This window comes from Delphinus delphis, chromosome 7, assembly GCF_949987515.2.
Source record: "Delphinus delphis chromosome 7, mDelDel1.2, whole genome shotgun sequence".
NCBI lineage: Eukaryota > Metazoa > Chordata > Mammalia > Artiodactyla > Delphinidae > Delphinus > Delphinus delphis.
The window spans coordinates 26,763,146-26,777,033 of record NC_082689.1 but is presented as its reverse complement, the minus strand read 5'-3'; the positions used below and the strand labels follow the sequence as shown (position 1 = coordinate 26,777,033).

Sequence of the window (13,888 nt, the reverse complement as noted above, 5' to 3'; positions counted from 1 at the left end):
TTGAAAGTCATTTTGATGCCACTCACACTTTACTCTTACTTCACATTACCTGTTTTTCTATATTGCGAAGAAGTAGTGTTGGGCTACTTGGTGACATTTCAAAATCTTGCTCTGGTAAAGGATCTTGACTCTCCTGAGGAATCTGGGGATTCCCTGTAGTGTTTAATGAAACAGCTTGGTCTGCGAATTGGATTTGCTTTTTCAAAATGTCTTTTGGAAGTCGACATTCTTCTAGGATCACTATCCCCTAGACAAATAGCAATTAAAGAGTTGCAATGAAAACAAATTGACTGCTAGATCAACTTTAACATTACAATGCTCTCGAACCATGCTTTTTATTATTCCTTGGAAATCAGAAAATAGACATTTGGAAGTACAGTTTAACTGTAAAAAAGTCACTGATTTAAAACATGTGAGGCTAAAATAACGTATATTTGATGGGTTAGGCTTGCAAAATATTGTCATAAATTACATACAAGAAGTTATTTTTTCTTATTGGTTTTAGTTATTAGCATTAAAAGCATGATACATTTAGAATAAAGTAAAAGGCTTATATGCAGAATATGAACATTTCTGACTAAAATTTAGAACATTTTCAGATATAACCTTCTGATATTTTGGTCACTAGCATTTCCACTTGAGTTCTGTATTTAAGCACTCCTAATTTCATAAATCAAAATATCAAAGTTACAAACATCCAAACAATAATCTAACTTTATATTAACTCCTTTCAGAGCACTCTAAAGAACTCCAGCCCTGTTGCTGCCAGCCAGGGTTGGCAGGACTGCACCACTGAGAAAAAGTACTCTCTAGGCCAAAGTTCTCATTGCTTACAGAGCAGACAAGTTATTAATAAAGACACAGGTTTTCAACCTTGATGGAGTATTTTCTGGAATGTAAGTAACTGGAGAAATGAATAGGGATCTAGCTGCCTCTGTACTCCCTGCCTAACATTCATACATACACATTCCTCAACTGGCTTGCTGAACTTTCCCCACATTCCCTAGCTTCTTCACTCCAACTGTCCTCACCCTTAATCCCTCAGAAGTAATGAAGACAGGAGAGAAAGGGGGAAAAGGATTACACAGATATGCTCTTAATGGTTTCACAGTTCTCGTCATAAAATTTCTTCCCTTCCTACCCCTTTTACTACACTTCCCCCTGCAAAGAATAATACATATTATTATTAAATATATGTGTGTATATATATATATATATATTTATATATATATATATATATATATATATATATATACACATACATACATACATAGTTTTTGGGGGGCAAAATGTCAATAAGTTCCTACAGGCTAGTTGGAAAGGTATTAAATGCCTAATGTGGCTAAAATATTATATTCTTGGAATGAAAAATAGACTAAAACATTAATATAAGCATAGAGTATTTCAAGATGGGACAAATTAAATAATTGCTGTGGGCTAGCTTATATCATGTATAAGTACTTTACATAGGATGGAAACCCACCTATAGATTATATGTTATATATAAGTAGTCTTAGTTTACACTATAATTTAGAGAATATATCACTTTAGAATTAACATATTCAGATATTGTATTAAACATACATTTTATTATTTACAGTAATATATTACAAATGATGCTTGGTAAAAGTAACATTTTCTTTTTTACCTATACTTGTAACAGCGCTACTAACTTTTACAAAGATAAAAGGACCCAACTGTTGATCCCATCTCAATGACTGTTTTCATAGAATACACAAATACAGCTGTCAAGAAATCTGAAGAATATATTTAAAAGAAGTTTCTGTTTCACTTGATATTTTAAAAATTAAATTAGACTTGACAGACAGTATCATCAATCCAAAAGCTCTTGAAAGTATCTGAAATGTCTACCCCAAATTTGTACAAGTCTATAGTAGGTTTTTCACAAGTATCTACATACAAAAGAATATAAGTTTTTACTATATTAAATTAATTATAATTCTATTTGGTTTGATTACAGTTTATATTATGGGCCAGGCTTCTGTGAATTACCCTGATTTCATAATCCCTACTTACAATATTGTTTCTATGCAAAAACTGATTCTGAATTTCAAAAAGGTAGTATAAGAATACTACCTTTTTATAAGTAGGAGGCCTGCTATAGTTAATTCATTGAAGAATAGTATTTTAAAGATTCAACAGGGGAGACACTCATAGTCAACTTCATAACCTATTTTGTTCTCTTAAACTGTTGCCCTGGACAAAACTCTCACAATGTAAGAATGGCCCATGATTTTTCTCTGCCATAACCGAGAATAGAGAACAAAGGGAAGAAGATTAAATCCTCTGGAGACACTGCAGAAATAATTCCTCTTCTTAAAAATCAGGAAAAGAATATACATGTGTTGGGTCACCGTGATGAATATTTTACAGTTTTGTTTGTTAATTATAACTAAATTAATCTGAATTCTTTAAAAGATCAGGAAAGTAGTCTAATGATAGATAAAATAAGGGAAATAACAAAGACATAAATTTTTTTTAGAAGGATGAGTTGTGTTAACTGAAACAAGTGAAAACCTTAGCATAGATGAAGATGAAAACAAATCAGCTGCTCAGAGAAGACAACTATTCCCAATAATAACACTAGAGAGGTCTCCACCTCCACTCCCAGGGTCCTCATAGAGCTGACATAGCGTGAAAAAATAAACAATTGCCTCAGTGAAACAGGAGGTAAGGGGGAAGGGCACAACCTTTAAAAGAATGACATAGCCATAGGACATGACAAAAAATGGTTAAAACAAGCTAGGTCCAAGATGGTAGAATACTCGACTTCCAGTGGACCTTGAGCCTCATCACAGCTCTTTTTAATACATTAGCATGCTAAATGACACACCCACCAGCGCCATGACAGTTTTGAGGCCAACCATAAAAGGTCAAAAAGTGGACAGTGGCCCTATTCCTGGAAATCTTCGCCCCTTCCCTGAAATAGTTGGAATAATCCACCCACTGATTAGCCTATGAAATTACCCAGCCCATAAAAACTAACCACGCTGTATTTTGGGGACTCTTGCCTTCTGAGATGGCCCACACTCTGTCTGTGGAGTGTGTTTCTCTCTAAATAAATCCACTTCTTATCTATCACTTTGTCTCTCACTGAATTCTTTCTGCAATGAGATATCAAGAACCTGAGGTTCACTAAGTCCTGAGACCAAGTGTGCTCTCAATTAAAAGATCGTGGATTCAAGCCCCAATCTGGGTTCTAGCCAGGTTTGAGTCCCAGCCCATGGGTTCAAGTCCTAATCTGGGTTCTGGCTGGGTTCGAGTCCCAGCCCATGGGTTCAAGTCCTAATCTGGGTTCTGGCTGGGTTCGAGTCCCAGCCCGTGGGTTCCAGTCCCAGTCTGGGCTCTGGCTGGGTTTGAGTCCCGGCCAATGGGTTCAAGTCTCATCTGAGGTGCACGCTTTCATCAGCAACATATTTATTATTTATATAAAGTCATCAAAACTAATTTTAAGCAAAAACTTAAATGAAAACTTTAAAACAAACAAAATGTACAATTTAAGATGTGGAAGACCCTATTATAGGATAACAAAAGAAATCTAAAGGGGAAATCATTTAATATAGGATAGCCAGCCTCTCCAACTAAGAAAAACTATTATAAATTTTTTTCTGAAAGTGAGAAGAAGCTGTTGTCTCAGTAAAAGCCGGAGCAGAGAAAAAGAGAAATATGGCAGTTGTAGTGTGTTGACAAAGCTGTTGCAAGAACAAGGAAGGGATGTTGCTAATACCTGCTTTCTTCTAAGAATTTAAGCAAAATTTAGACTACCTGGAGTGTGTCAAAGAAGGGGCAAATGACACATTTTAGGTCATTTGTCCCTTATTTTACACTACTAAAACACTGTATGTTTTCCGACCAGAGATACAAAAGTAGCACTTATTTAAAAAGGCTATTTAAAAAAGAGCATCTCAATTTCTTTCCCCTTTCTTTATCTCTAATTTAACTGAGAGGAAAGGTTTCTTTTTTCCTTTCAAGATACATTAAATAAAAAGTTCTGTTTCACTTAAAATGCATTAAACCACTCTTCTCAATTTTTTAATTACAATAATTCAAGAAGGTATTAGAGCAAAAAAGTGTTGTTTCCCCTATTCAATACAATAATAACTCAACTAAACTGCACATAAATAAGCAATTAAACATCTTGATTAATTTCTAAGAAAGGTAAGCAGAAGGTATCAAAGTAAAGAAATATTGTATGTTGATAGCATAATTATAATGATATCTTCCATAAAATAAACATAATATGACTCTTAAGGGAACAAAGGGCCAGAATCACATCTAGCCGGAACAAAGAAAAAATGTAAGGCTACATAAATTATTGCTGGAAAGATTTATTTCCTTAAAATAATTTATTACAAATAGATATTATATAAACATATAATCAAACTTCAAAAAATGTTTAAACAAGTATAAAGCATTGCTTAGAACACAGAGAATATTAAAATACCCCTTCTCAAGTCAAAGCAAAATGAACCAGACTGCCTAGATTCAAATATAAAACTTAGTTATCATTTCAACTAGGAACCCACTTTCTTGGAAATTTCCAAATTGCTTTAAATTTGATTTGTTCTTAGAACTCTACTGGCTATAAAAACACTTGTGACATCTTTCAAAGAAAATCATCAAAGAAAACTATCTGGTGATCTTGAGAAGATTGGGAGATCACTACAACTTAAGGCCCAGGTGAAGACAGTTAAAAAGGAGAAAGAGTAACTGAATAGGAAACTTCCATCAGGAAACTATTCCTGAACACAGTTGCCTCAAATCCAACAGACAGAATGGGTAAGCCTAAGGTTCTATATCTATGCTTCTATCCACCTTCCTACAGACATCACCACAAAATTTTACAAAGCATTAAACAATATTCATGACTTCCTAGCTTCCTCTCCCATCCCTGCACAGCTCAAAGTTTCTGCTCCTTTGAATACATACTAATTTGTCATTCCTAAAACAGATCATGTTGTATGCCTTCAAAATTTAAGGAATCCCTTTTCCAGTTCCATAAGTTCATTAAGCAAACTACTATTTATCCTCCAAAGTCATACTGAGGCATCACCTCTTTACTGATGTATTCTCTGACCTGCAAACCCCTAATGACAGAGTGAAATATTCTCTCTATGCCACATCTATATCTTATTAAAAACACATATCATTCCACATATTGTATTATATTGTAATCAACAATATTTACATGCTCTATCTCCCCTACCAGAATATAAACTCATGATAGACAGAATTTAAAATTCACTAATCTTTATGGATGTGCAGACCCTAGGTGGGGTTAGGCTAACTACATGGTTTGAGGACTCTAATTCCCTCCCTTCTCTGCTATTTCATTTCAGACCAGTCACTATCAACCTTATAATATTATCTCCATTATGTCCACAGTTTCACCATGTAGAATACAGTGTCTCACAAAAACAAAGGTAGAAGTTTTTTTGTTTTTAGATTCCACATATAAGTGATATCATATGATATTTGGCTTACTTCACTTAGTATGAGAATCTCTAGGTTCATCCATGTTGCTGCAAATGGCATTTTTTCATTATCATTCATTAAAATGATACAAATGAACTTATATACAAAACAGAAACAGACCCGCAGACATAGAAAACAAACTTATGGTTACCAAAGGTGAAAGAGGGGGATGGATAAATTAAGAGTTTAGGATTAACATATACATATTACTATATATAAAATAGATAACCAACAAGGACCTACTGTATAGCACAGGGAACTATACTGAATATTTTGTAATAACCTATAAAGAAAAAGAATCTGAAAAAACTAGATATATATGTATGTATAACTGAATCACTTTGCTGTACACCTGAAACTAACACATTATAAATCAACTATATTGAATAAAATATATATATGTGTGTATAAATACACACACACACACACACACACACACACAGCTCATAAAGCTCAATATCAAACAAATAATCCAATCAAAAAATTGGCAGAAGACTTGAATAGACATTTTCCCAAAGAAGACATAAAGATTGCTAACAGGCACATGAAAAGATGCTCAACATCACTAATTATTAGAGAAATGAAAATCAAAACCACAATGAAATATGACCTCACACCTGTCAGAATGGTTACCATCAAAAAGCCTATAAATAACAAATAAGTGTTGGAGAGAATGTGGAAAAAAGGGAGCCCTGGTACACTGTTGGTGGGAATCTAAATTGGTGCAGCCACTGTGGAAAACAGCATGGAGGTTCCTTAAAAGACTAAAAATAGAGTTACCATATGATCCAACAATCACACTCCTGGGTATATATCCATAAAAAGCAAAACCACTAATTTTAAAAGATACATGCACACCAATGTTCATAGAAGCATTATTTACAATAGCCAAGACATGGATGCAACCCAAGAGCCCATCAACAAACGATTGAATAAAGAAGATGCAGTGTATATATACATATATGTATGTATATATACACAATGGAATACTACTCAGCCATAAAAAAGAATGAAATATTGCCATTTGCAAAAATGTAGATGAATCTAGAGAATATTATGCTTAGTGAAGTCAAAAACAAATATATATGATAACCCTTATATGTAGAATCTAAAAAATAATACAAATGAATGTATATACAAAACAGAAACAGACTCACAGACATAGAAAACAAACCTATGGTTACCACAGGGAAGAGGGTGTGGGGAGGGACAGATTCGGGGTATAGGATTAGTAGATACAAACTACTATACATAAAATAGATAAGCAACAAGGATTTACTATATAACACAGGGAATTATACCCAATATCTTGTAATAACCTGTAATGGAATATAATCTGCAAAAATACTAAATCACTATGCTGTACACCTGAAACTAACACAATACTAAAATCAACTATACTTCAATAAAAAATTGCATTAATAGTCAAAAAAAGATAGAAAGAGATATTTAGCAATATTTAGATTAAATAGGACTTATGGGATTGCATAAGACTCTTTATATTGTTACTTCTATGGGAAAATATACTTCAAGTTCCAAGTAAACAGCCTATAATTTGGAGGAAACAATATATGCTTAAGCTAGGAAAATTCCATGTTAAATTTCCCCTGCTGGGAAATAAAACAGTGTTTATTTCTGTAATCATTTGCTCAATTTTTCCCCCATTAGACTAAACCCTAAAAATATAAGAACTCTGTTGATTTATTCATCACTGTATACCCTAAGCACATATTAGGCACCTAATAACTGTGTGTGAAAGGAAAGAAGGGAAAGAATGAAGGAAAGAAGGAGGAAAGGTAGAAAACAAGGAAGGAAAGAGAGATGAATAAATTTTATTTTAAAAATTGCTATAATATAATAGCACAGCTTTAATTGCCATTTCTACATCTACATCTTCTTATAAACCTGCCTTCTCCAAATCTCATATTTCTAACTCTATCAGGCCATCTCAACATGAACATCTGACAGAACTTGCAAATCAATGTGCGAGAAAGTTAGCTTATTTTTGTCAAATTCCCTATAAAATAAGCACTTTTTGTCCTTTCCTGGAAAACAGCAGTTCAATAATTAAGAGGGGGAGATCACGGTGATGTTTACACAACTATATATTTGTCAAAATTCAGCAAATTGTACAGTTAAAAAGGTGTACTCTGAAAACAAGATAAAGAAAGATAAATCCATAATTAAACACATGTTAGTTTAAAAAATGTAGAAAATCAAATAAACAAGAAAAATTTTAAGTTACCAGCTAGAAAGGACAGAGTACTTACATAGGAAAAACAATTACATTGATAGTAAACTGCTCATCATTATAAAGAAAACAATGAAATACTATCTTTAAAGGCCTAAGGGAAAATAACTATCAAATCAGAATTCTCTATCAACCTAAAATATCATTGAAGAGTGAGGGTAGTATAAAAGTATTTTGAGACATACAAATACAAAGAGAGTTTAAATGTTCAGAGATTAATATCAAAAAGTACTAACGAATTTACTTCAGCAAGAAGCAAACCAAGAGAGAAAAGACAAAGTAGCAGATACTGCATACTCTTCCAGTACCCATTTTCCTCTTCTTTTCAAGACTCCAACCCTACCGCAGTTTTAGCTACGCATACAACTTCTCAGTGAAAGACAGTATTACTCAGCTTTCACTCCTACACATGGAGAGTACTCATGTTATACTCATGTGGCTAAGTTTGGGCTAACGGAGTGTGAAACAAAGTAGTGCAACTTCCAAGTCACATCCAACTTAAAGACAAACTATACCACACTTCTCTTCGCACTTCCCGAGAGCACAAATGAGAAGACTACAACCCTGTCCAACAGTGCAGTCAACATACCTGAGAGTATGTCAAAGAAGCAAGACAGAAGGAACCTGAGTCCCTGAATGACCCTGTTCAACCAAGGTGCTCTACCAGCATGTACTCACTCTTTATTTTTGAAGCATTATGTATCTTTATAAAGCCATTATATTTGTGAGTTATGTTGTTACAGAAGCTTACTCTGTAACCTAATTTTATATACAGAATACAAAAAAACAGTGAGCATATTTTAATGAAATCTGTTAGAAATGTAATTAATTACTGACTGTAAAATAAGTAACTAGATTGAAGCAGATATATATAATGCATAGTTAAATAGCATTAAGATCCATATCTTAAGGAAAAAAGCATATAAAAGTACTGAGTACTTTTAGTCATTGTTAGAATTATTTGCTCTTAAGGAAGTATGTTACAAACTAGGAGTAATGACAAAGAATAAGACTATAATGTATAGCTTTCAGAAGAGCAGAGAGAGAAGAAAGGAATAAAGCAAGTTCCATCAATCCAACGAAAGACAAGTGAAAAACAAAACACAAAGAGAGGAAAATAAAAGAAAATGAAAATTAAAACTACTCAGAGTGGATTTTAAAAACCTAGCTAGGGCTTCCCTGGTGGCGCAGTGGTTGAGAGTCTGCCTGCCAATGCAGGGGAAACGGGTTCATGCCCTGGTCCGGGAGGATCCCACATACGATGGAGCGGCTAGGCCTATGAGCCATGGTCACTGAGCCTGTGTGTCTGGAGCCTGTGCTCCACAAAGGGAGAGGCCACAACAATGAGAGGCCTGCGTACCGCAAAAAAAAAAAAAAAAAACAAAAACCTAGCTAAATGTACCTTATAAAACAAACACCTGGAAGAAAAAAAAAATTGTATCTACCAAATAGCATTAGTATTTCAAAGTGTAAGAAGCAAAAACTGACAGAATTACTAGGAGAAACTGAAAAATTCAAAATGATGACAAATATTAATAAATATATATCAAATATATATATATTAGAATTGAAAGATCTAGATATATGAAGATATAGCAGATGTATGCAACAAAGTCAACCAGTTTAATAGAGAATTCTATAATCAACAAATAAAGAATATACATTATTTCTACCACACATTGAGCATTTACAAAATTTGATTAGTAGTTTGTCATGAAGAATGAAATTCATACAAGGTAATCAGTTCACAGATTACAATGCACTTAAATGACAAAATACCAAAAAAAAAAAAAAAAGATTCATGAGTTCAGGAACATAAAGATGTATTATTAAATAACTCAGGTTAAAAAGGTAATCACATTGGAAATTAAAACATATTAAAAACAGAACAATGAGAGAATTAAATACATGCTATGCACTCAAAGTAATACTTAAATATGAGCTGAAAATAAGAGTTATAAGGCCAACTAAAAGACACAGAGTGGCTGAATGGATACAAAAAGAAGACCTGTATATATGCTGTCTAAAAGACACTCACTTCAGATCTAAAGACACACACATACTGAAAGTGAGGGCATAGAAAAAATTATTCTATACAACTGGACATCAAAAAAAGCTGGGGTAGGAATACTTATATCAGACAAAGTCGACTTTAAAATAAAGACTGTTACAAGAGACAAAGAAGGACATTAATAATGATCAAGGGATCAATCCAAGAAGAAGATATAACAATTATAAATATATATGCACCCAAAATAGTAGCACTAAATACATAAAGCAAATACTAACAAACATAAAGGGAGACCTCAACAGTAACACAATAATAGTAGGACACTTTAACATCCCACTTATATAAGTGGACGAATCATCAAGACAGAAAATCAATAAGGAAACACTAGCCTTAAATGACATATTAGACCAGAGAAACTTAATATAGATAGATAGATAGATAGATAGATAGATAGATAGATAGATAGACAGACAGAACATTCCATCCAAAAGCAACAGAATACACACTATTTTCAAGTGCACATGGAACATTCTCCAGGATAGATAACATGCTAGGCCACAAAACAAGCCGTGGTAAATTTAACAAAATTGAAATCATACGAAGCATCTTTCCCAACCACAATGCAAGAAGACTAGAAATCAATTACAAGAAAAAAACACACAAACACATGGAAGCTAAACAATAGGATACTAAACAACCTCTGGATCACTGAAGAAATCAAAGAGGAAATCAAAAAATACCTGGAGACAAATGAAAATAAAAATACAATGATCCAAAATCTAAGGGATGCAGCAAAAGCAGTTCTAAGAGACAAGTTCATAGCTATACAAGCTTACCTAATGAAACAAGAAAAATTTCCAATAAACTACCTAACCTCACACCTGAAAGAGCTAAGAAAAGAATAAAGAAAACCTAAACTTAGTAAAAGGAAAGAAATCACAAAGAGCAGGGCAGACATAAATGAAATATATACAAAAACAAAAATAGAAAAGATCAATGAAACTAAGAGATGGTTATTTGAAAAGATAAAATTGATAAACTGTTAACCATACTCATCAAGAAAAAAAGAGGGCCCAAATCAGGAAAATCAGAAATGAAAAAGGAGAAGTTACAACCAAGAGTACATAAACACAAACAATTGTAAGAGACTACAATAAACAACTATATACAAATATAGTGGACAACCTAGAAGAAATGAAAAAACTTCTTAGAAAGGTACAATCTCCCAAAACTGAACCAGGAAGAAACAGAAAATATGAACAGACCAATAACCAGTAATGATACTGAATCAGTAATTAAAAAGAAAAGAAAAAAGTGCCCAACAAGCAAAAGTCCAAGACCAGATGGCTTTACAGCTGAATTCAACCAAACATTTACAAAAGAGTTAACATCTATTCTTCTCAAACAATTCCAAAAAATTGTAGAGAAAGGAACACTTTTAAACTCTTTCTACAAGGCCAGCATCACCCTGATACCAAAACCAGACAAAGATATCACACAAAAAAGAAAATTACAGGCCAATATCACTAATGAACATAGATACCAAAATCCTCAACAAAATATTAGGAAACCAACTCCAAGGATACATTAAAAGGATCATATACCATGATCAAGTGTGATTTTTCTCAAGATTTTTGCAAGGACTTTCAACATATGCAAATCAATCAATGTGATACACCACAATAACAAATTGAAGAATAAAAACCAAATGTCATCTCAATAGATGCAGAAGAAGCTTTTAACAAAATTCAACATCCATTTATGATACTCTCTAGAAAGTGGGCATAGAGGGAACATACCTGAACATAATAAAGGCCATATATGACAAACCCATCACACTCAGTGGTAAAAAGCTGAAAGCATTTCCTCTAAGATCAGGAGCAAGACAAAGACACCCACTCTTGCCACTTTTATTCAGCATGGTATGGAAGTCCTAGCCATAGCAAGCAGGAAAGAAAAAGAAATAAAAGGAATCCAAACTGGAAAGAAAGCGTAAAACTATCACTGTTTGCAGTTGACATGATACTAAGAAAATCCTATAGATACCATGAAAAAACTACCAGAGCTCATCAATGAATTCAGTAAAGTTGCAGGATACAAAATTAATATACAGAAACCTGTTCCATTTCTATAGACTAACAACAAACTAGCAGAAAAAGAAATCAAGGAAACAATCCCAATTACAATCACATCAAAAAGAATAAAATACCTAGGAATATATTTACCTAAGGAGTTAAAAGAGGTGTACTTGGAAAAGTATAAGATGCTGATGAAAGAAACTGAAGATAATACAAACAGATGGAAAGATATATGGTGTTTATGGATTAGAAGAATTAATATTTTGGGACTTCTCTGGCAGTCCAGTGGTTAAGATTAAGAATCTGCACTCCCACTGCAGGCGACACAGGTTCAATCCCTGGTCAGGGAACTAAGATCCTGCATGCCATGCAGTGCAGCCAAAAAAAAAAAAAAAAAAAAAAAAAAGAAAGAAAGAAAAGAAAAGAAGAAGAATTAATATTGTTAAAATGACCATACTATCCAGGACAATCTACAGATTCAATGCAATCCCTATCGAAATACAATACCAAGGGCATTTTTCACAGAACTAGAATGAAAACTTTTAAAATTTGTATGGAAATAAAAAAGACCCCAAATAGCCAAAACAATCTTGAAAAAGAGTAACAGAGCTAGATTAATGACACGCCCTCACTTCAGACTATACTACAAAGCTACAGTAATCAAAACAGTATGGTACTGGCACAAAAATAGACACATAGATCAATGGAATAGAATAGAGAGCCCACAAATAAATACATGCAGTTATGGTCAATTAATCTATAAAAAAGGAGGCAAAAATATACGGTGGAGAAAAGACAGGCTCTTTAGTAAGTGGTACTGGGAAAACTAGACAGCTACATGTAAAAGAATGATATTAGAAAATTCTCTAACATCATATACAAAAATAAACTCAAAATGGATTAAAGACTTAAATGTAAGACTGGAAACCATAAAACTCCTAGAAGAAAACATAGGCAAAACACCCTTTGAAATAAATTGTAGCAATATTTTTTTGGATCTGTCTCCAAAAGCAAAGGAAATAAGAGCAAAAATAAACAAATAGGACCTAATTAAACTTACAGTCTTTTGTACAGCAAAGGAAACCATCAACAAAATGAAAAGACAACCGACTGAATGGGAGAAAATATTTGCAAATGATATGACCAGTAAGGGGTTAATATCCAAAATTTATAAACAGCTCATACAACTCAACAGCAAAAAACCCCAAACAACCCAATCAAAAAATGGGCAGAAGACCTAAAGAGAAAATTTTCCAAAGAAGACTTACATGTGGCCAATAGGCACATGAAGAAATGTTCAACACAGTTAATCATCAGAGAATGTAAATTCAAACCACAATGAGATATCACCTCACACCTGTCTGAATGGCCATCATCAAAAAGAACACAAATAGGGCTTCCCTGGTGGCGCAGTGGTTTAGAGTCTGCCTGCCGATGCAAGAGATGCGGGTTCGTGCCCCAGTCTGGGAAGATCCCACATGCCGTGGAGCGGCTGGGCCCATAAGCCATGGCCACTGAGCCTGCACGTCCGGAGCCTGTGCTCCGCAGTGGGAGAGGCCACAACAGTGAGAGGCCCGCGTACTGCAAAAAAAAAAAAAAAGAGAGAACACAAATAATAAATGTTGGCAAGGATGTGGAGAAAAGGGAACCCTCGTACATTTTTGGTGGGAATGTATATGTACGTATTTTTGGTGCAGGCACTGTAGAAAACATTATGAAGGTTTCTCAAAAAACTAAAAATAGAACTACCATATGACCCAGGAATTCCACTCCTGCATATATATCTGAAAAAAAAATTAATTCAAAAAGATACATACACCCCAATGTTCATAGCAGCATTGTTTACAATTGCCAAGAATGGAAGCAAACTAAGTGTCCATCAACAGATGAATGGATAAAGAAGATGTGAGATACACACACACACACATACATACACAAACACACAATGGAATACTACTTATCCATAAAACAGAATAAAATTTTGCCACTTGCAAAAACACGGATGGACTTGGAGGATGTTAGACTAAGTGAAATAAGTCACACAGAGAAAGA

General features: G+C 33.8%; 1 protein-coding gene across 6 annotated transcripts in view; it reads right to left on the bottom strand.

The window, feature by feature from the left end:
• Positions 1-13,888, bottom strand: part of KANSL1L (KAT8 regulatory NSL complex subunit 1 like) — a 145,850-nt gene that overhangs the window by 83,235 nt on the left and 48,727 nt on the right. For all 6 annotated transcript variants that reach the window (XM_060016171.1, XM_060016173.1, XM_060016175.1 and 3 more), the window contains one exon: positions 50-247. In XM_060016171.1, the coding sequence (XP_059872154.1) occupies positions 50-247 (198 nt within the window). The remainder of the gene's footprint in view (positions 1-49; positions 248-13,888) is intronic.